This window comes from Panthera uncia, chromosome A2 (assembly GCF_023721935.1).
Source record: "Panthera uncia isolate 11264 chromosome A2, Puncia_PCG_1.0, whole genome shotgun sequence".
NCBI classification, from domain to species: Eukaryota; Metazoa; Chordata; class Mammalia; order Carnivora; family Felidae; genus Panthera; species Panthera uncia.
In genome coordinates, this window is record NC_064816.1 from 134914080 (window position 1) to 134937779 (window position 23700).

The 23700-nt window shown below is 40.0% G+C and overlaps 3 protein-coding genes across 10 annotated transcripts in view; all 3 read right to left on the minus strand.

Moving 5' to 3' along the window:
- Nucleotides 1-23700, minus strand: part of CADPS2 (calcium dependent secretion activator 2) — a 545032-nt gene that overhangs the window by 355155 nt on the left and 166177 nt on the right. The window contains exon 1 of one of the 8 annotated variants that reach the window (XM_049641752.1): nucleotides 18348-18705. The exons of the other annotated variants lie outside the window; for them this stretch is intronic. The gene's annotated coding sequence lies outside the window, so the exon portion shown is untranslated. Of the gene's footprint in view, nucleotides 1-18347; nucleotides 18706-23700 lie in introns of those variants that run through there. 8 annotated transcript variants of the gene reach the window in all.
- RNF133 (ring finger protein 133) lies at nucleotides 15418-16845 on the minus strand. Its single transcript, XM_049641754.1, has one exon. The coding sequence runs from the start codon at nucleotides 16605-16607 to the stop codon at nucleotides 15471-15473; it is 1137 nt and encodes a 378-aa protein (XP_049497711.1). The 5' UTR covers nucleotides 16608-16845; the 3' UTR covers nucleotides 15418-15470.
- On the minus strand, nucleotides 19550-21439 carry RNF148 (ring finger protein 148). The gene has a single exon (XM_049641756.1). The coding sequence runs from the start codon at nucleotides 20623-20625 to the stop codon at nucleotides 19696-19698; it is 930 nt and encodes a 309-aa protein (XP_049497713.1). The 5' UTR covers nucleotides 20626-21439; the 3' UTR covers nucleotides 19550-19695.

Consider the following 23700-nt stretch of genomic DNA (forward strand, 5'->3'; position numbering starts at 1 on the left):
CCTGTATCCCTTGGGTAAATCCCTAGCAGTGCTATTGCTGGGTCATACGGTAGGTCTATTTTTAATTTTTTGAGGAACCTCCACACTGTTTTCCAGAGTGGCTGCACCAATTTGCATTTCCACCAACAGTGCAAGAGGGTTCCCGTTTCTCCACATCCTCGCCAGCATCTATAGTCTCCTGATTTGTTCATTTTAGCCACTCTGACTGGCATGAGGTGGTATCTGAGTGTGGTTTTGAGTTGTATTTCCCTGACGAGGAGCGACGTTGAGCATCTTTTCATGTGCCTGTTGGCCATCTAGATGCCTTCTTTAGAGAAGTGTCTATTCATGTTTTCTGCCCATTTCTTCAGTTGATTATTTGTTTTTCGGGTGTGGAGTTTGGTGAGTTCTGTATAGACTTTGGATACCAGCCCTTTGATATGTCATTTGCAAATATCTTTTCCCATTCCATTGGTTGCCTTTTAGTTTTGTTGATTGTTTCCTTTGCAGTGCAGAAGCTTTTTATCTTCGTGAGGTCCCAATAGTTCACTTTTGCTTTTAATTCCCTTGCCTTTGGAGATGTGTCAAGTAAGAAGTTGCTGTGGCTGAGGTCAGAGAGGTTTTTTCCTTTCTCCTCTAGGGTCTTGATGGGTTTCCTGTCCATGAAAGACCCCGAATAGCCAAAGTAATATTGAAGACGACGACCAAAGTGGGAGGCACCACAATCCCAGACTTTAGCCTCTACTACAAAGCTGTAATCATCAAGACAGCAGGATATTGGCACAATTAACCCTTCCTTACTGATTCCTTCCCCAATCGCCTTGAATCAGCCTGATCTGGCAGTGTGTGCATGTAATCCTAGCACCTTTTTCCTTTACAGTACTTAGCACTTTGTCACTGTGATAATTTGGTGAAGGTTATATTGTCATCTTATTCTTTAACTCAGTAAATAGTAAGTTCCAAAGCCAAAGATGGTGTCGTTCAGTACTGTATCTGTAGCACCTACCACCAGGCCAAGTACAGAGCATGCACTTAGAAAATATCCATGAAATGAATAAATGAGGATGGTTTGGATGATTATTTCCCCATCCATGCACTTGCAGAACTTAAATAACCACTAAGGTTTAGTAATTTTCAACTACATGCTTAACTTAAAATATGGAGCTTGTCCACATGAATGGGACAGAAAAACATCTCAGAATAAAGTATGAATAATGCCATAAAGGAAAGTAAAATTAGTTTTGTGAGAAAAATAAAACATTGTTTAAAATGTTAAAAACACTGTTTAGGGGCACTGGGTAGCTCAGTCAGTTAAGCATCCGACTTCAGCTCAGGTCATGATCGCACAGCTTGTGAGTTCGAGCCCCGTGTCGGGCTCTGTGCTGACAGCTTGGAGCCTGGAGCTTGCTTCGGATTCTGTGCCTCCCTCTCTCTCTCTCTGCCCCAACTCACTTGCATTCTGTCTCTGTGTCTGAAAATACTGTTTAAAAACAATGTCTAGGGGCACCTGGGTGGCTCAGTCAGCTGAGCATGACTCTTGACTCTGGCTCAGGTCATGATCTCACAGTTCATGAGTTTGAGCCCTGTGTTGGGCTCCAGGCTGACAGTAGAGCCTGCCTGGGATTCTCACTCTCCACCCCCTGCCCTGTTGGCATGCACATGCATTCTCTCAAAATAAACTTTAGGGGCACATGGGTGGCTCAGTCAGTTAAGTGTCTGACTTTGGCTCAGGTCATGATCTCACAGTTCACGAGTTTGAGCCCTGTGCTGACAGCTCTCCGAGCCTGGAGCCCACTTTAGATTCTGTGTCTCCCTTTCTCTCTGCCCCACCCCTGCTCACACAGGCACTTGTGTGCACGCGCTCTCTCAAAAAAGAAAAGAATTAAAAAGTCTGAATGACAATCTACTGTAATCACAGATAGTTTTTCAAGATTTTTCAGATGTTATAAATTATGGAACAATGATGGATTTAGTCCCATCAGATATAAACTATCTTAATCTTCTAACCTTTCAAAGTAACAATTGTCAAGTTAAAGGCAGGTAAAGGGTGCCCACATGAAGAGGCTGGTTCTAGGAACTGGTCTCCAAGCCTTGGGTGCACACACGCCAGCTTTCTGGTCAGAGCCCCAGGATCCTCCATAAAATTATGCCTGGGGTACATTGAATAGTGTGTCATTATTGGTGCTAAAGCAGTGATGGGAACTTGGTATATCAGCAAACCCACTGATGAGCAGATATTCTGTCTCCCTAGAGCTCTTTACATATTATCTTCTTTTGTCCCCACAATCACCCTCCCTGGGCCTTTATTATCTTTCTCTTTTACAGATTAAGTGTTCTAGACTGTGAAGTTAAGTGACTGGCCTAAGGCCACATATTGAGAGAAGAGACCAATGGAATCCAAAAGCAACATTCCTTTACTTACTCTTCTCACTTCCCCACTCCAATCAAGGGTTCACCCCTGATAGCCATATATATTCTGATGGGTGCTGGTCAACACTATGGGAATTACCAATCAGTGACCTTTATGTGAAAATGCCACTGAACACACCCTACCAATTCAGTGTGGGAGTCAGGTACCTCACATCAAACCAGAACATACCATGTAGTCACGTCTTCTCCACATTTTAACAAGTTATACCACGTATGGGGGCCCGCTGAGCACCACCAACGGCCACCCTTTCCTTTCAGCTGCTCAGTTTATATACCAAAGAAGTCACTGAATACCTTCATGTCATGGAGAATAACAATTGAAATGCGATGACTACAATAGTAAGCTCTATCTGCAAAAGGTAAGTCTGCTCAGCTGTCCAAATAAAACTTCAAATACACTTTTCCACAGAAGCACTTATTGTTCAGCCATTGCTTTTGATCTGATCCATGCATCGCTTCTCTGATTCAGAAGGATCGTATAATGACAAGAAAAACATTATGTGCGTGCCAAATCATTGTGGCTATCTATGAGATGGTTCCTGGGAAAGCTGCCAGCAGGTGTCCAGCCAGGAAAAACATGGAGAAAGTACAAGAGCCCCACTTAGAAGAGACGCCCTTTTCTCCTTAATGGCAACTACTTCTAATTCCCATAATGGAGGCCGTGCACAGAGAAACGGTGACTGTTTTTAAAACCTATTTTTCAGGTGTTATCAATTCATGTAGCTTAACAGTGATGAATTTAGTCCCACTATATATCAATTTCTAGTTTTCCAGTATCAACGCCAGCATCTATCAGGTCACTTCACATGCCCAGAGCCAGTCAATAGGTTCCCTACTGGCTGTACTGTGCCAGTCTCTTCATCCATCTGGGTATCCCACAAGCTTCCTTTACAGTCTTCTCTTCTACCTGTCAGAAGAATGTATTTTCTTTTCTAATAAAGGGAACGCTTGTTTAGCACAGTCCTCTACAAGTTCCCTCCCCCATACCTCACCCATTTCTCCCATAAATATTTTATCAAAACATACTATCTACTGGGCAATGTGCTCAATGTTGGGAATGTACTACTGAGAAAAAGGCAAGAGTCTGCTGCCTTCACAGAGCTTATACTAGAGAAAACCAAACAAAATGATGGCAGCTAGGTGAAAATACTGGGCATTTCTGGAGCCACAAGAGTTTATAACAAGGTTCTGAACCTATTTGAGGAGGTCACAGAAGATTCCCTGAGGTGGTGATTGGAGATATGAAAATGGAGAGGAATTTGTTTGGAAAGAGGGGAGGCCAAGGGATAGTAGACGGGGGAACACAACTGATCTAAGTGGGTTTGAAAAGGCTCCTTAGAATCAGTGAAGGGACAGGGCATCTAGTGAATGAGAAGAGGCTAGAGAGGAAGGACAGGCTTCCCAAGCCCTGGAAGGTACCTGGTCTTTATCCCAAAAGAACACAGAACGCCTTCCAAACATTTAAGTCCGGGAGTCACATGATTAAAAAAAGCATTTTGAAAATAGCTAGAACACAGTCTAGGGTTTTAGATATACTAACCTTCACAATACAAAGTACATGCTAGCATCTACTTTAAAGGTGTAAAAAAGAAAAAGAAAAAAAATAAAGCAGAGGGGTAAAGAAACATGCCCCAGGTCACACATCCAGACTGCCGAAGGGTCAAAGTTGAAGCTCTGAGGGTCTCACTTGAGATCCCTCCTCATCCCCCACCCTATAATAAAATTTGGGGATCTATGAACTTATGGTTTATGAAACTGAGCTACAGAATTGGGTGGATGAAGAGAATTGGGAGGTACGGAATTTTCTCCTGTTACTGTCCACCTCCTTTGTGAAGCTTCCCACAGCCTTGATACCGCCTCTTCATTGTGAGCCTTCTTAGGGCTTCCCCATCCTCTCTTAAGGAACGGAACCTAACCTGTTCTCACGCTGCAGCAAATTCTGTACAGCAATCCCTGTATCTTTCCCCTGCTTAGACTATGAACTTCATTAGAGCTGTACCTTTAAAGCCTCTGTAGGATCTGGTATCATTCAACACTCAAATTTTAAAGGAAATCATGAGTCCTCATAATAGCAAGGAATTTGGGAAAGTTACTGAATCCAAAAGATGGTTTTATGACCACCCTGGAATGTAGTTTTCCCTAATTCAATGTAAAGAAATGTAGATTGCAAAGTAATTTTAGTAAAGCTACATTCACTCCAATATTTTGATAGAAATCATAGGTACAACACTTACTTGTAATACAATGTTATTAACAGTAAATTGTGAATCAATTTTTTGTTGTGGTTAATGATCCTTCTTGACAAAAATAATAAAAAAGCTGTAGTTGACCTCGGGGGGTTTTCTTTTGTTTGTTTTTACTGATCCATGAATTCCAACCGTTTGGAAACCACTGATTTAACCAATCCCATTCCCTTATCAAATGTGAAAATATAACTTAATGATAGCAAACCATCTCTTATTTGAAAAATTGGGTGATACCTTTAAACCTCTATCCTTAAACTAGAAAGCAGGTATTCTCAAATGACCCTTTTGTTATAACTCACCTAAAGCCCTTAGAGCAAATCTGAACCCCCTAAACTACTAAAGTCTTCTTGCATTGTCCTATAGTTCGATTGAGGGGAACTTATACCCAGATGAACATAAAGGTGATTTGAAAAATACGAAGCTTTTTGGAAAAACATATACGTGCTATTTCTATTGTCAACATTACAAAGTTTTTATAAAGTTTTTCTTGTAATATCAACCAATAGCAGATCCTTCAGTTTTCTTTACAAGTATTTTTCAGCTTAAGAATGTCCTTTAAACTTCCTTAAACCAATGGCAAACTTTCCTTAACCCTGTAACTAGAGAGGCTGAAGCTGAAAAAAGTCACCAACCCACTCACTTTAAGTTCCATACACACGGAACCAAAATCACTGGGTACTAGCTGGGATTCCAATCTCCAGACTGGGATGGTTTAGGGTTCAAAGAAAAAAAACTCATGTTCGCAGTGGAAAAGAAAGCCATGACATAGGAAATGTGAATTTCTACAGTATTTTTCTATACAAATACATAGAGTGAAAGAAGATACCACCCTCTCTGCACCCATCTCCTCGCTCTTGTTTCAATGTTTCATGGTACCATAGAAACTGTTAAGTTTCTGGGTTGAGCTACTTTGTTCTGTTTTACAAAGATGTCCCCCCCCCCCCCACTCATGATTATGATACAGAAAAAAAAAAAATACTAAACTGGATTACTTTTGGAGTCTCATAGTATCTAACGTTCAATAAATCCTTTATTGTATGGAACAAAGAATGTGCTCTTCTTCTACAATAGTTCAGCATCAATTCTCTAATTCTATTCACCTCATCCTCCATTTCTGTGTCACTCTCCTTTTGTCGGCTGGAAAATAATGTAACAAAAAGGGAATCAGCCCTGGGTGTTCCAGGTGTGACACAAGCTGAGAACATGCAATGTTCTGGGTCAGTTTCCTCACTGGTGGAATAGGGGTAACGGCCTTCTTCAATACGCTTTCTTTTATTATATAATATAGTAATGTATGAGTTTCATCAGTGTTATGGGAAGTGTGATCCATGGACCAACGCCAACTCTCAAATTATCATCATCTGTCCAAAGAGTACAGAGACGTTTTAGAAACTTGCAGTGATGTGACAATGCCATGACATCCAAAAGCAGAGTTTTAATCAACATTTTGCTTTGGAAGTGCCCAAACGTAAAAATTGAAAGAAAAAAAAAAAAAAAAAAAAAAGCTTTTGGTGGTCTGAAAAATCACTCATTTAACCAATCTTCATTCCTTTATCAAATGTGAAGAGATCAGAAGCTAAAACTCCTAACAACTGCCTTTGTTCTGACATATACCTCCCAGCCTAGATTCTACAAATGACATTTTACTCTAGTGTTTCTTTCACATATCCATCCATCCCTTCATCAATCCAAATTACTTCTGTTATACATTTTCAGAGGAAATAAAACACATGGGTTTTATTTTACAAAATAATCCATGATGGATTGGAAAACAAATACTCGGCCCTTATGCTGCAGATACAATATCTCAGGAAACTTTTGAGAAGACAGGTGATATACTAATGTTGACACCAAAATTGAGAAAGACCATTTCTAAAAAACCAAATCATTTTTTTTTCTACAATACTATCAGGATACCAGAGAATGAGCTACTACCCTTTCATATTCTAGGTTTCTAAAACATGAATCTTAAAGATACCAAGTTATTTACTCTTGATAATCCAGGAGCCTACAGCAGAGAAATGAAGTTTCAAAATGAAAATGAAAAATATTTCTGGAAAGGAAGTCAATCTTCAAAGCAAACATTCTGCTATGGTAAAGAAAATGAACCCAAAACTTGTTGAACTACCATCTCTCTGGCATACAATTGTGCTCAGTAAATACTTGAATTTTTGTGGTTTATACCTTGCAGTTATTTGTTTTTCCACAAGATGGCTACTATGCATGAAATAACATTGTTGGTTTTTAATCCCAGAATTTGGCTTTCAGGATAGTAAGGGACTTCAAGGGTACAAATCCCAGAGTTCTTTCAAAACATGGATTCCCTCACCACCACCATTAAAATGATATCTAAACAACAACCGATTCCTTTAGGGAAGAGAAACTCTCTGCTGCCATAAACTGTCTAGGACAGGACCAAGGACAGGAAGGTTGTTTCCCGGTGGCAACACTTTCCTTACAGCTGTCATTCTCTCACAGACTTTTACTTCATGTCATCGCAAAGACAACCTGCGTTCTTCCAAAGGCCATTCCTCAAGCTTTTTAATGGCAGTTAACCCAGTCTTTAAGCTGTGAGGTTAAACATTCTTCAGATGACAGGCCCCCTTACTAACCTGGTGGCTCTCCTCTGCACGTGCTGCCCTTTCCGTGCATGTGTTCTAGTGCATGGCACACATTCCTTCTGGGTCTTTGGTTCAGTTTTTGATCTTCTTTGTGAAGTCTCCTCCAGTTTTATTTTTTTATTACTACTATTATTTTTTTAATTTTGAGAGAGCACAAGTGTGAGCAGGGGAGAGTGGCAGAGGGTGAGAGAGACTATCTTAAGCAGACTCCACACACAGCACACACTCCGACGTGGGGCTCAATCCCATGATCCTGGGATCATGACCTGAGCCAGTATCAAGAATTGGAGGCTCAATGGACTGAGCCACCCAGGCGCCTCAAAGCCTACTCCATTTAAAACTGCAACTCTGCTTCTGACAGTTCCCATCCTGTTTTCTGTCTGTTCTCCACAGCAATTAAAACTATTTAACATATTACATTTATCCTCGAACTTAATCATGCTAGAAAGCAAGTTCCATCAGGGCAATGGGTTTTGTATGGTTTATTCCTAGACTTCCAAGGCAATCAATATTTGTTGAATGAAATTATCAATGAATCTGCCACATGGGTAAGATGCTCACCATTAACACAAAAAGGAGTAACTCCTGCTACAGAAGCAGTGGTGCTATTCACACAGAAGACGCCAAGCATTTTCAGGTAGCTGCACAGATGTATTTTCAGCTATGTATTTATGGACTCTAAATGGAGTCTCCCTCCAGTATTTGTGAGGCTGGTTTTCTGAACCCAAACCCAGGAATTTACCTAATTCCCTTCTGCATTTCATCGATGGTCCCGTTTTAGTAGGTTATTTTCAGACCTACTAAATAGGTGGTATTAGAAACAATCCTTACCCAGTGCATCAACTGCTCTAAGCTCTTTCTGTGTTTTTTTTTTTTTTTTCCCCTAACCTTCTACTTTGGAATTCCTAAATTGTCTATAATCTGTTTTTTCACAAATCCCTTGGCAGTGTGATAGTGGTGGTAGAGAAACGAGAACTAGGAGAGGAAAGGAGTAAGCATTTATATGCACAAGTCCTACATAAATCTGATAAGCTGGACCTGTGAAAAATGCCTACTAGGTCTCTTAATACAACAACAGCAACTATGATTTGTGTACTGCTTTAAGATTCACCATTATTTTCATGTATACTATTTCTATCTGATGACAACTATGTGATGCATCCTCTTCTGAAAATAAACTTCCTGAGACAGTAGAGATCCCTAAACTTGAATGTCCATCATAATCAGCTGGAAGACTCGTTGAAACAGGTATTGGTCCCCCTCCCCTCCTCCCCAACTTTTCTGGCTCCATAAAGGTCTAGTGGGGGCTGAGAACCTGCACTTCCAACAGGCTCAAGTGATGCTAACGGTACTGGCCTGAGGACTACTGTTCTGAGATGCTCTGCCTTGGGGGAAAGGATATGAATACAGGTCACCTGATGTATAAAAAAGCATGGTATTCTTTTCAATAGGCAACTGTGCTTATCCCTAAACATGCAAAATGGAGTGTTATCAATTATTAGGGCAATTGTAAAAATTATTTTTAGCTCTTTCCAACTTCAAAGGAATAAAAGACTACATAAAACCCCCCAACTAATTGATTTTTTGTATGAGATCAACCCCAGAATCCATACTTTCTAAATGTAAGCAGACATTCCCCTCGAGCTCAACTTTCCCTTCTCAATTAGATACATTTTGCCCACAACCCTCAGCCACCCATGGTCCTGTATCCCTAAATCGTCCGGAGATTTCTCCAGTTATCACTTGGCACCACCCTCTCACCAGCACTCCCAGTATCTTTTAGCTGGGAATTTTCCTCTAAGGCCCAATTCTTGAAGTCCTCAAAACAAGACTCCTCTTAAAAACTGGCTTTTCAAGCTAATTGTAGTGCTGTGGTAAAGGCCAAGAGCTGTGGAACCAGACCAAAGTCAAACACAGATGCTGCCACATAACAGCTGTTTAACTTTAGGCAAACTGCTTAGCCTCTGTGGGTCTAAGTTTTATCATCTAAAGAATGAGCATACCTCAGAGTTGTTAGGGTTAAATGAGTGTCTGCCTGATAAACGCATGGAACAGCATCCTTTCATACCGAAACGGTTATTATCACCACACTACCATCCTAACCACCACTTTTTGAGAGAAAAAGCCATATGGCACTTCCATGGGAATACCATAAAATCAAGGAATCCAAAACAGCAGTATTAAATTTTACATTAGTAAATTACCACTAATATACAAGTCAATGGTGGGTCGTTTTGTTAGTAAATCACCACAATTGACTCCTTTGCACAGATCCTTTCTTTTGCTATGTTCTCATTTAATTCCTACAGACCTATTATTTTCAGCTGTGTAGTGAACATTATTGTAAGTTATGTGGGCTCCTCAAATCCAGCACATTCAAAATGTGAACTCTTCTTCTACCCCAAAAGCCTGATTCACCTATTTTCTACTCCAGTTAATAGCACCATTATCACCTAGTGCCCCAGACGGAAATCTAGGAGTCATCCTTGACCCTTCCTCTGCTCCTGCTGACCCTAACCCTTCTATTCTTTATTCACGGTGTTGCTAAACTGAAGATGAAAGTTATGGGTATAAAGCCAGTTCTGAAATCAGTACCAACTTGGTCATTAAAAAATCAGATCAAAAATACAAATCAGCAAATGAAATCAAAGCACATGTTATCTTGAAGGTGAATTCTCTTACTCAATTTCACCTATTATTGCTTTTGTTTACACTTTCTTTTTATCACTCCTGGATTCTTACAACAGCCTCCAGAATTCCTGGTCTTCAAGTTCCTTAATCAAAATTCTACATGATACTAACTTCTTTAGAAAACACTGTTGTTAAAACAGACTCTTAACTATAGAGAACTGAGAGTTGCTAGAGGTTTGGAGTATGGGATGGGTTAAATGGATGATGGGGATTAACGAAGGTACTTGTGATGAGTACTGGGTATTTTAAGTGATAAATCACTAAATTTTACACCTGAAATATTATACCATGTTAGCTGGAATTTAAATACTTGAAAAAGAAAAAAACAGATTAACAATCCATGATCTGAGGAGCCTAGGTGGCCCAGCTGGTTAAGCGTCTGACTCTTGATTTCAGCTCAGGTCATGATCACGGGGTTGTGGGATGGAGCCCTGAGTAGGGCTCATGGCTGACTGCAGAGCCTGCTTGGGATTCTCTCTACCCCTCTTGTGCACTCAACTCTCTTAAAAAATAATAATAATCCATGATCTATCAGCATTCTTAAATTCTTACATGATTATTTTACTGCCTGAATTACCAACAATATATTTCTTTGGTGGGGGGAACCACACTGCTGCTCACATCCTTCCCTCCATTAAAATGTGCTTCTTCCCAAATGATAGAGAAGGAAATAACATTTGAAATGGAGCTAAGTGTTCTTGCTTTTCTAGCTGAAATCCATTCCTTCATATTCCCAGAAGCCTTTATCAATTGCTCTTCATGAAATATCACCCTTCATGACTTGCTAGATTTCCACCTCAATATTTTGAGTAAAGTGAAAACAAGTCAATAAGAAGTAAGCAGAAGGTGAAACAAGGAACTTGATTAACATAAAGGCTCTCTGAAAAAGCCCTATGGTAGTGGTTCTCGATCTTGTCTGTTTATTGCAATCAACTGGGTAACTAAAAAAAATTCTGAAGCCAGAGTCCAAAGCACAGATGCTGGGTGCAGTCTGGACATGGAGAATTTTAAGAGCCTTCAGCAGGATTCTGATGTGTAGCCAAGGTCAAGAAGCACTGCTCCATGAGAAACGAAAGAGGGACTTAAGAGAATAAAGAATTTTAAAATTTTTTTATATTTATTTTTAAGACAGAGTGAGCGAGTGTGCACATGTAAGAGCCAACAGGGGAGGGAGACACAGAATCTGAAGCAGGGCCCAGGCTCTGAGTGGTCAGCACAGAGTCCGATGCAGGGTTCGAACTCACAAACTCAGATCATGATGTGAGCCGAAGTAGGATGCTTAACCAACTGAGCCACCTAAGCACCCTGAGAATAAAGAATTTTTAAATTTTTTCTACTGTTTATTTTTGAGACAGAGGGAGACAGCGCGTGAGTGGGTAGGGGCAGAGAGAGAGGGAGACACAGAATCTGAAACAGGCTCCAGGCTCTGAGCTGTCAGCACAGAGCCTGATGCAGGGCTCAAACCCACAAACTGTGAGATCATGGCCTAAGTTGAAGTCGGACGCTCAACCGAATGAGCCACCCAGGCGCCCTGAGAATAAAGAATTTTTAAACAGAACTAAGTATCTGGTAAAAATCAGTAGAGATGACTCAGACAACCAATCGTCCTGGAAAAAAGTTTAGAAGGCAAGGAATTCAGTGGCATGTGGTAGAACAAAACAAATGGCTGATAGTTGGTTCTAGGCTGCAGCTGGAAAAGAGATGGGCTGGAAAAGAATGGGTACAGGAAACCATAGAATGAGAACAAAGCAAGCAAGGGATGGAAAGGAAAAGTCAAGTGAATTCAAAGAGGCAATTCTGAAAAAGATGCTCTTAGTTGAGTCATTTTCAAAAATGACAGAAGCTGATGGCGGCAACAATGGTGTGTTGTAGAATTGGGAGATGAACACTACAGGTGTAGAGAAGTTTTGAAATCAGGATTACGCTGGTCGTCAACAATGAGGAAAGTTCATGTCAGCAGCTGAAGTCCTCAAGGAACTCTATCTCGGAGGTCTAAGATGACAGCACAACTGTGAAGACTTATAGGTAGAATATCTACAAATAAGGCAGGTTTCTGTGGAGGGACTGTGATGAGGAGCTTTAACACCTGTGCACAGGGAGCAGCTAATCTCAAGTGCATTATTCCCTCCTTTTCTAAAAAAAAGTACTTGCAGTTTATAAAAACAGGTATTTTTAAGATATTTCTTTTGGTAACTGCAGTAACTCATAATCCGTATTCTTCATCAGTAAGCACTAAACACTTAAAAATGCACCAAACACAAAGCCAAATAAATTCTAAAAGACGGAAACTGGTGCCCATAGTAAATGATGGAGTAAGAACATGGAGTCGCCATTACCCTTCACACAGTAGCCAGGAGTGAATGTTTTTTTCTTTTGTTTTTTTACATCAGTGCTTCTCCAAATTCTGATCCTTTCCTTGATTCCTGTGTGCTACTTCAAAAACCTGAAAGTCTGTAGGAGAAAACATTAACTGTACACAAAACTTAAATACCATCAGAAACACCAGCTCTCAAGCTAAGCCTTTTAAAGTACACATACTATTGTAAATAGTATGGTTGGCCAACATTTCTCTACAGCACAACTACATTACAGTATTTCTATAGCACGAGACAGGGATATAGTTTAGTGTGTCTTGTCATACAAGGAAATGTATAGATAAAATCACCTATTGCATCACCCAATCAGCGGTCAAGTTCAACCAAGTGGTTAAGGCCACTTTCGGTTTAGTAAATAATTAAACCTAATATATCCCAGTAATGAAGCAAAGAAATTACATTTTTATAAGGAACATCAAACCCCCCCATTAGAGGTGGGTGTGGGGAATCAACTACCAGGGAATGCAAAAGTATGTACGAAGAAACACAAGGGAAATGTATCATGACGCTGGTATTAGGAGCAAGACAGTTCCTATCATGGTCCCGTGCCATTATGACAAAATACGTTTACCTCGCTAAGAGAAAATGAGGTAGCCCACAAAATAGGTAAAAATTTACTACAACGAATAATACCTTAAATTTGACACGGCAGCCTTATTTCCAGGTTCTAGTTATTAAACTCAGCAAAAGTGGTTTAACTGATCTGTTTGCAACATTCTAAAGACAACAATTAAAACTGTTTTGTTCGGACATAAGAAAAAGAAAGAGAAAGCACTAAGTCCTCTGCCTACTGCATGGTAGACAAGTCAGCAATGACAGCTCCCGAGCTCACTGACCTTTCCTTCCCCCCCACAAATACAGGTTCTAACACCTTTTAAAGGGTATCCACTGAAAATTCTCAGATCAAGACAATAAGCCCACAGTGTGTTAAATGTCTATCATTAATGAGACACTGAATTATGAAAGTTAATATATGTTAATTTTGTACACATGACAAGTCATGTTTATGGTTGACAATGATGAACCAAAAGGAAAAACCAAGGAGGCACAGGAAGGACTGAAAGAGAACACAATGGCAGTGTGAAAAGCAAATTTAAATGCTAGGTCTATCGTGGAACATGTAACCCATATTTAATTTGCCAGGAGGACACACAGCTGTAATGATTCTAGAACCTAGGATCGGGGGCTGCCAAGATGCATTCACTTCCATAGTTCCAATGATTCTCTTGGGCAACCAGTGGAAGTCACCCTTGACACTCCATGAGCTGCCAGCCCTAGAGACTGAGATGTCAACAGTGGACAGTCTGAGAAAGACAACTTATCCTGGATTTAGCAACAGATTCTAGTAGGAGTGGCTTTTAAATGATCTTCAGTCTCCTGTCTCTTTAAAGTGATCCTTGGTACCTCAAACAAATTTACTCTCCCAGGTAAAAGCAAAAAGATCTGCCCAACAGTGTTTCTGTGAAATCCTCCACAGTATCGGTGCTCTGCAGTTCTTTCAAAGACCAGTTCCTTTGATTAACTGAATCAAACCTCTCCCCGGTTAGGTATAAGAGCCTGTGTAAAGGTGCCTGGGTGACTCAGTCGGTTAAGCATCCAGCTCTTGATTTCAGCTCAGATCATGATCTCAGACTCCTGAGATCAAGTCCTTCATCTGGCTCCATGCCCGGAATGGAGCTTGCTTAAGATTCTCCCTCCCCCTCCACCCCTCCCCCGATAGCACACTCACATTCAAAAATAAAAAGAAGCATGTGTGTACCAAGTCAAGTTTCACCCCTCTACCTGGTCATCTTGGACACATTTTGCTGTGTTCCGATTCTCCCTGGCCTTCAATGATTGTTTCTCCCTCCTTTAAATAGTTAGAATCAACTGTTGCCCTTCCACCGGCTTCTGAATTCCAGGGTTGTCAGCAATGAACTCAAGAAAATTCCTAACAGATCTCTCTCCAGTGTTGCCAAGAACAAAAAAACCCCACTCTCTTAGTGTTGCACAAGAACTAAAAACCAACTGTCAAGCCGGGAAGAGTTCAAAGCTCCTTGTTAGAACTATATATGTTAAGTTGAAATAATGGATTCTGAGCTGAGAATCAGTTTTCTATTTTGTCAAGGTGATTTAGGATGAAAATTGTCAGGACTAAGTTCCCCCTATTTTGTATGATTGGGATAAACTACCCAGGTTTTCATATTAATATATATTTATGTTACAGAAAAAAAATACTTGTTACTCATCCTTCCACTCAAAACTATGAGTGTCCAGCATTCTGCTAGATCCTGAAAATACAGTGAACAAAATAAACACAAACGCTGTCGTAAGAACATCTACATTGTGATACTTACCTGAAAATAATCTAGCACGTTTTAAATCTTTAATAACAAAACATACTTAGTAAGCTGAAATACATAGGAAATGAATACACCCTAATAAACACCATAGGAATTCTTGACCATTTAAATCTTTCCACAAATCATGAACATGTAATACTTTTCAGCAATATTGGGCACTGAATTATTTGCTGTTCACTGAAAAGTGCTAGTGTTTTACTTTTAAAATTACTATCACCATGCATATGCAGAGCCCATCAAAATGTACTAACAGCTTGAAAACAACTTCTTGTCAAGGGTGGGAGTAATAAAATTCTGTACAGCAAAATTTTCATGCTAAGAATGAAAAACCACAGCACACATTGACTTCAAAAGTAGTATATTGTACTATAAATATAATATCAAAAATATTACTCTTTCTAGCACATAAGATAATTTATGGTTCCCAAACTTAATTGATGGCTTCTGTATAAGGAACATGCGAATATGTGAACAATTTTCTTATCAAGATGGAGCCCAGAATATGTACAAACATTTAGGGGGGAAAGTTCATTCTTGATTTTAACATGCATGTGTACAAAGAAATAGACATATATACTCAATAGACATGGACAAAAAGTTACATTTAGCAAAGGCAAAAAGGTAAACAAAAAAATCCTGCTAGGCCCTTTTTCTGCTTGACAGACAATGCAGAAAGTTACCAAAGTAACAAGAGGACGCAAAAACCACACTTCAAACAAACTGCTTGTCAGTATTAGGACTTGAGTTGACAAACAGGTTTAATCCACTTGCTCAAAGGTCATGCTGTCAAGGTAAAGGATGAACATCTTCCACTACTGAAGTAAGCTGGCTGTCATTCTGAGGGGGCAGTGGCACTTCCCCCGCTTCCAAAGGGGCCACTTTGTCAGATCCTCTCACAGGAGGAAGTTCACGGTCTGTCTCTTCTTCATCAGGGGACAGGGCATCGGACAATTCATTTGACATGAGAACTTGCAAAGATTCTGTTCCATCTTCAACATCCACCTGAATACCCAAAGCTTTAAGAATGTCACGTTTGCACATGGGGCACGTCCCATGGGCCAGAATCCAGGGGTCAATGCAACTCTTGTGGAAAAAGTGTTTACAAGTGAGAATACGAACTGTATCATTAGGCTTATAGAGTTCAAAGCAAACTACGCAGCTATCTCCATTTGGACTGATTTCCTCATCCCCCTCTTTCAGAACCCGAAGCTGCAGCTGGCCAAAGGCTTTCTTGAGATCAGTTGTTAACCGCTGCCATCTCCGGTTCTGAATCCTTGCTATCCAAAGTCTCCGAATATGATAAAAGATGAAATATGCTAAAGTAGCAGTTGTGACAATCACAAAAGAGACAAAATAGTGATTCATCCAGATGATGTGTTTCCTCCCCACCTCAACTATGACTGTAACGTGAACTCCCTTCTGAATTAAATGCAAAATCTCCACACCCTTGAGGTTACCAATCATCACCACAACGATGTCTTCAAATGCCTGATGAGACATGGGAAAAACCTGATTTCCAGTTCCTGGAAAGTTGTAGATGATCACTCCGCCGGCTCCCTTCTCAATGGCCACCTTAATTTTCTGCGTGAAGGTACAACCACCTCGTTCAACAAGTGCAAGCCAGGTCTCTGAGTTCTTCAATCTGCTGAAACTGGTACTGGGATTACATGCATTTTGAGTTTTTCCATCAGGTGGCACGATAACTCCTGCCACTCTCTTCAAAGTGGAGCTTCTTCCAAACACTCCCGTTTCCCCCAACTCTGACAACATCCGATTCCCAACATGAAACGAGATGTTCATGTAAGCAGTCCAGACAGCACTGGCTCTGCAACAATTGTGACTAAGAAGCCAAAGAAAACTGAATTTCATAAGCCAGGAAGAAGCAGTTTTGTTTCTGTAAGTGCTAATCTTGAGTGGATTCATCTCTCTCCCCACCTAGCGACTGAAGAACCAACCCAACAAAAAGATGTGGCTTCCACATCTATGGGCAATCAGTTGAAAATAATAAAATGAGAAAAATCTTCAGGGTGAAAACAAGTTCCACGGTCTTCCGGCATGTTTTTGTAAGAAATTCTTAAAGAGGTCTTAGGAGGTTCAGATGTTTTATTAGAGAGAGGAAGAGAAACCCTTTAGATTGGAAAAAAAAAAAAAATCCCAGTCCCACTAATGTAACTCCAGATACTGTTTACAATTGGGTGATGTGATTATGACATAAAAGATAACACAGCCAATTAGATAAGAGCTTTGAATCTGCTGTCAACTTACTGACTTGAGAGTTTCAAATACTGTTATGGGAGATACCTAGGTTGTAAGATCAAGTCAATCCCTGAGCAACATATTAACAGGTATCACATTAAATCAGAAATATAAAATTCATACCACACACACACACACACACACCTGAAAGCATATGCAAGAAAGCCACAGCATTATCACTCTTCTTCACAAATCGAGGAAACATGCAACAAAATGGCAAGTTTAAAATAATTAGGAATTAGCATGAAGAACAATTATGTGGTAAAAGCAATGAGCGTTACTACCATTTTTCACTCACGTGATCACAATAGATTTATTTATCACATAAAGCACTGTACTAAGTTTATTTAACAACTGCTTGCTCAGGTTCATTGGTTTGATTTGGTTTTGATTTTTAAAAGGAGGGTATCCTGTTAGATTACTTTAGCCTCGCTTGTCTCACTCTTACGTTGCCTATCCATAGGGATGATAGCAGTAAAGAACTTTAATCTCTTTTCTCTGCAGACACTGACATCTGTTACTGATCTAACAATATTTTGAGGGAAGAGAGGAAGAGTATAAGGGGAAACAATTCTGTTTAGCAGTCTTCGCATCATTCATCTTTAACAAAAAAGCAACTATTGATTTTAATAAAACATCAAGGTCCCTCATTTATTTTAATTATATTTATTTTAAATTTTTTTTAACGTTTATTTATTTTTGAGACAGAGACAGAGCATGAACGGGGGAGGGGCAGAGAGAGAGGGAGACACAGAATCCGAAACAGGCTCCAGGCTCTGAGCTGTCAGCACAGAGCCCGACGCGGGGCTCGAACCCACGGACCGTGAGATCATGACCTGAGCCGAAGTCAGACGCTTCACTGACCGAGCCACCCAGGCGCCCCAAGGTCCCTCACTTAGATTAACACCAACAGCAGTGTTAAAGGTCACAGATGCTTTGAACAAAACATTTGCTAAAATCAAACATTCCTGATAGAAACTGCCCTTCCCCATCCCCACATACACTATCAGTTCTGCCTATATTTTTGCTCCACTTCTATCACTGGCACAAAAGGACTTCATACCAAAGTGACTCGTGGACTAACAAACATGGACAGCCCCTGGTGTAGGGGCATACACTTCCATGAGGGTATCTCTCAGTGGTTCTTATCCACTGGCTAGGAAAGCAAGAATTTTTACCTTGAATACAAATGTCTGTCCTTACAACACAGGATGCTGAGAGACAGTTTTGGCTGGGTCTCACCAGGGCTAAGGGAGCTAGTTGTTCTTATGAAACGTGAGTCAACAAAACTTGAGGCAGGGAAGAAGAACAGGGTCCTACAGGCCCAACCCAAGCGGCATAAGAACAAATACTACTGAGTAAACTTCAGCTCCCAAGAGTGAATTTTCTTTTCCAAAGGCCACTGACCTGATCGTATTTCCATCCAACCCGCTCTTCAAAATGTGTAGTACACAGTGTCTATATCCTTAAAGTGCCACCTAAGTTGATACCAATGGTGTAGCATTTCATCCAGAGAGATTTTAGTCAAACACAAAACCCAAATCTTTCAGCCTCTCCATTGTTACACAGAAGTATTTGTGTTTATCTACTCACAATTTTTAAAGGCAGCTGAACAAAATTTCAGCTCCACTCTAGAACTGTGTCAAAATGCCCAAGCAGAAACACACTCACCACCATTTTAAGAAAACAAAAGCACTTTACTAAGGTTAATTCTAGAAGAGAAATCTGCTACCAGAGCTAACTCACTAGGCTAGGCTAACTAGGCTCTGACAAACAAAAGAGATATTTTTTTGTGATGCTGTCCTTAAATGAGGTCTATAATAATTTAAAATATTTTAGTTACCTACCCAGAGGTGTTGTCATCCCAAGCAATTACTTAGAACGCATGATCTACCCAGTGCCTTTGGAAACCAGAGTTCCTATTGATTAACCGTGGAGAATTAAATAAAGGTCTAATTATATAATGATTTTATTTTTTTAAGTAAGCTCCATGCCCAACTTGGGGCCTGAACTCACAACTCTGAGATTAAGAGTTGCATGCTCTATTGGCTGAGCCATCCAGGCATCCCTATAATGAAATTTATTTAATAGAGATTTTAGGTATCAAAAACAGAGTGTTATGCTAAGTGAAATAAGTCATACAGAGAAAGACAGATACCATATGTTTTCACTCTTATGTGGATCCTGAGAAATTTAACAGAAGACCAAGACCATGGAATAGGGGAAGGAAAAAAAAAAAGAGAGAGAGAGAGAGAGAGCCAAACCATAAGAGACTCTTAAAAACTGAGAATAAACTGAGGGTTGATGGGGGGTGGGAGGGAGGGGAAAGTGGGTGACAGGCATTGAGGAGGGCACCTGTTGGGGATGAGCACTGGGCGTTGTATGGAAACCAATTTGACAATTAATTTCATCATTAAAAAACCCACAGAAATAATAAAATGAATCTAAAAAAGAAACTTTAAAATATCATGCCTAATTCTCTATAGCCTCAACACCAAAATCATTTTAATTTGAAGATAAAACTAATTTGCTTTTAAACATATACTGATGTTCTTATTTGGATAAAGACAAAAAAGTCTAACAACTTAATAGAAAACAACAAGTTCAAATAGCTGGCATGATATGGAGTTTTATTTTAAAAACGCAACTTTCATCCTCTTCAGTGCTTAGGTAGAGGAGATGGAGTTTCTCTCTACATAAAGTATTACGTGAAAATTCATTTAATTTTAACCTTTGGGAAGACTCAGTTATATCTTCAGAAGATTGTCTGGGTTGAAGTTTTCAGAATGTCACACTTGCACATGGGGCATGTCCTGTGTGCTAAAAGCCAGGGGTCAATGCACGTCTTATGGAAAAAATGTTTGCAAGTTAAAATACGTACTACATCTTGGGGTTTGTAGATGTCAAAGCAAACAACACAACTGTCTTCGTTTGGATCTAGTTCCTTATCCCCCTCCTTGAGCACTCGCAGTTGAAGCTGACCGATAGCTTTCTTCACATCTGCTTTCATCTGTCTTCGCCTCCTGGTGGAAGAATTGGGCACCCTAGGTCTCCAAGCACAGTACAAGAAAAGGTAGGCAACTGTGGCAGCCAGGAAGGTAAAGAGAGACATGACATAATGGCTCAGCCATGGCATGTGCATTCTTCCCACCTCAATGATGATCGTCACGTAGACTCCTTTCTGAATCAAATGCAAAAGTTCCATGCCTTTCAAGTTGCCTATCATTACTGCAACTATATTTTCCGTTCCCTGGTGAGACATGGGAAATACTTTGTTACCCGTACCTGGATAGTTATAGATGATCACCCCATTTGCTCCCTTCTCTGCTGCCACGTTGATTTTATGTGTAAAAGTACAGCCCCCCCGTTCAATGAGGGCCAACCAAGAGTCTGCTTGTTCAGGTCTGCTGAAGTTGGTCATAGGATTACAAGCATTCTGATTCCATCCTTCAGGAAGTACCGCCACACCAGACACCCTTTCCAAAGGAGAATGATTTCCGAACACGCCACTCTCTCCTAATTCAGATATAATCCGATTTCCCACCTGAAATGTTATATTCAGGTGGGCTGTCCAAATGGCTTTTCCTTTTGAGCCAGAAAGGCTAAGTAGTAGAAAGATGCTAAGCCGCAATAGTTGAGATGAAACAGAACTATGAGTTGAAGGAGTAATTCTAAGTAGGCTCATTCCTCCATTTGCCTCTTAACTGACAAACAAAAAACAAAACATCAGTTGTAAAAAAAAAAAAATAGCAAAGAAGCTAACTTCAATTGTTGGCAGTAGATAATTAAAGCACATAAATGGAAAAAAGTCTGTGTTGATCAGAGGTATGTTCCTCCTTCCAGCATTTTTATTTTTGGTAGATTATCTTTCTTGTAATGAAACAGAACAAGAGTTGTTATTAGTACAATGTGATTTCAAGCAAATTATGACTTCCTCATGGGGATATTGTGACATCAGAGGTAGTTAAGCCAATCCAGGAGTTGATATTAGTGCACTGCATACTGAAATTCTATTGGCCAAAAAACCACCAAGCAAGGACTCATGGTATCTAACAATTTGGATAAACTGTAACGCAATAAACAGGCAAGTTTTTGTTTTTAAGCCCGGAGTTTCTTTCTTAGTTCTGGATAGAGTGAAAACTGCCTAATACCACTCTATATTCATTGTTTTTCTGTCTGTTAAGCAAAGTAGAAATCATTCATGTATTCGTGCATGTGGCTGGCCAGTCACCAGTTCTCATGCATGGTTCATGCTACCCAATATGCTAATCTATGGGCAGCAGGAACAAATCATTTCTACTCTCTTTCAAAATTAAATGCTTATCTCAGATTCAACATGAGGATAATAAACATGTTGTAAGCCTGATACATTGCCAACTCACAAGGCAAATTCAACTTTTCACTAAAATTGCTACTAAGAATCTATGTGCTAGGCAAACACTAAGCATGGATCATACATTGGAGGCAAAAACAGGCACCTACTGTGTGGAGCTTACTACCTAGCGCAGACAGATTTATATATGTGTGTGTGTGTGTGTGTGTATATATATATATTTATACATAAATAAATATATATATAAATATAAAAAATCTATATTATATATATAAATATATATTTGTTTTTGAGAAGAGAGAGAGCGAGCGCAAGCAGGGAAGGGACAGAGAGAGAGGGAGACACAGAATCTGAAGCAGGCTCTAGGCTGAGCTGATGCACAGAGCCTGAGGCGGGGCTCAAACTCATGAATGGTGAGATCATGACCTGAACCGAAGTCAGATGCTTAACCAACTGAGCCATTCAGGCACCCCTAGTGAGGACACATCTTAAACACACACACAAACACGTAGCTGCAAGTTGATAGGGTCACTGAAAGGAAAACATTCTATCCGAAGAATATAAAAGGACACAAATTTGATTAGAGGTCCAAGGCATTGCTCCCCAAGGAAGCGGTACATACTACCACTAAGACTTGAAAGATAAATCAGAATTACCTAAGCTGAGAATAGTATTTCAGGCAGAGGAAATGGCAGTTTGAAGACCCTAACACAGGAAAGAACACAGCAAATGAAAGGATCTGAAGCAATGTCTGTTTGGCAAAACAGGAGAAGAGAGGGCAAAAGGTAATGAGGGAGGAGGGCAAACAGCAATCAGCGTGCAGGGTTGTAAATGTTACACCAGGATTTTGAATTAGGTCCCAAGGACAAAAGAAACACACCAGTTGCAAGGTGGGGAGGTGGACTTATAAACATTTCAAGATGTAGACACGTTATCAAGCACACTCTGACTGTCTCATGCGGGGAGCGGGTTGGAGGAGAAGAGTGGTGAGGGGAGCTTAGGTAGACGGTGGCTTGGACTCCTGAAATAGTAGTAAACATGCAGAGGCACAGACAAGTCAGTCACTTCAAAGGTTGAATTAACAGATCTGGTAACTGGAAGGGTAGCAGCAGGTGGAGGAAAGAAGGAGCACAATGGCCACAAATCACTCTGTTAGTTTATTGCTGCAAACCATGGCATCTTTACTGCTTTAAAGATCCTTTAATGCTTATTTGCCCTAATTTTAAATCTCACCTGAAGTCTGTTTCAAAGATTCAATAAACAGGCAACACTCAAACATTTATCATTTTCATTATATAGAATGTAGCCTATGCCCCAGGCATACTGTAACGCCCTCGGGATACGAAAGGGACAAAAAAAAATTTGAGGCATGTTGACAATTTTGCCATTTTGACAAAAGCATTTAGTTGTACTCCTCGTAATATTTAATATTCACTTACAAAAATAAAATTGGAAACCATGAAACTTGTCTCATCATTCAGTTCACATCTGGACTACTGTGAAGACACACAGAACATAGAGTCTTCCTAGCTTCAAATCATGTCAAGCGCTGGCCCATTAACATTGACCAGGTGAAGCCTTACTAGGAAGACCATTTACATCATCACATTAGGTGCTGTAGGATTACTTAACATTTGGATTTTAAGAATTCTCTAAGTCATGGGACTAAAAGGCACGGTGTAAGCAACATAGTCAATCGTATTGTGACAGCATTGTAGGGTGACAGATGGCAGCTACCACACTTGTGGGCCGAACATCACGTATAAACTTGTCCAATCACTATGCATATACCTGAAAGTATGTAACACTGTGTGTCAACTACAGCTGGAAAACACACAACTGGAGTAGAATTTCAAACACAAATTCCTTCTTTCTATTAAAAAAAAAAAATCACTAAGTTGTGGAGGCCTAACGCACAGCCTGGCGACTACAGTAAAGAACGCTGTATACTCAACATTTGCCAAAAAAGTAGATCTCAAGTGTCCTCATCACACACACAAATGGAAACTATGTGAGGGGATGGATAGGTTAACTAGTTTGTGATCGATTTCAAAACGTACACGTACCAAAGCATCACATTGTACACCTTACACACGTATAATTTTTGTCCATTTGTCAATACCTCAGTAAATCTGGTTAAAAAATTCTAACTTTGTTTTGGTTTGCTAATTCTTAAGGGTAAACAGTTTAAACAGGAACTATATTCTGACTCAGTAACACATCTCAAATCTCAAGGTCATGTGGTTGAAAAATGATTTGAAAATTTTACCAATTCATTGTTATTTTTCTCACTACGAGGTAAGGGGATTAAGGCAATGATAGAACTCGCTGGAGTCCCAGAATACATGCAACTATAAGAAACAACTGTTTACCTCCAACACAGTGGTTTCCAAATAGGGGACAATTTTCCCTTCCAGGGGATATTTG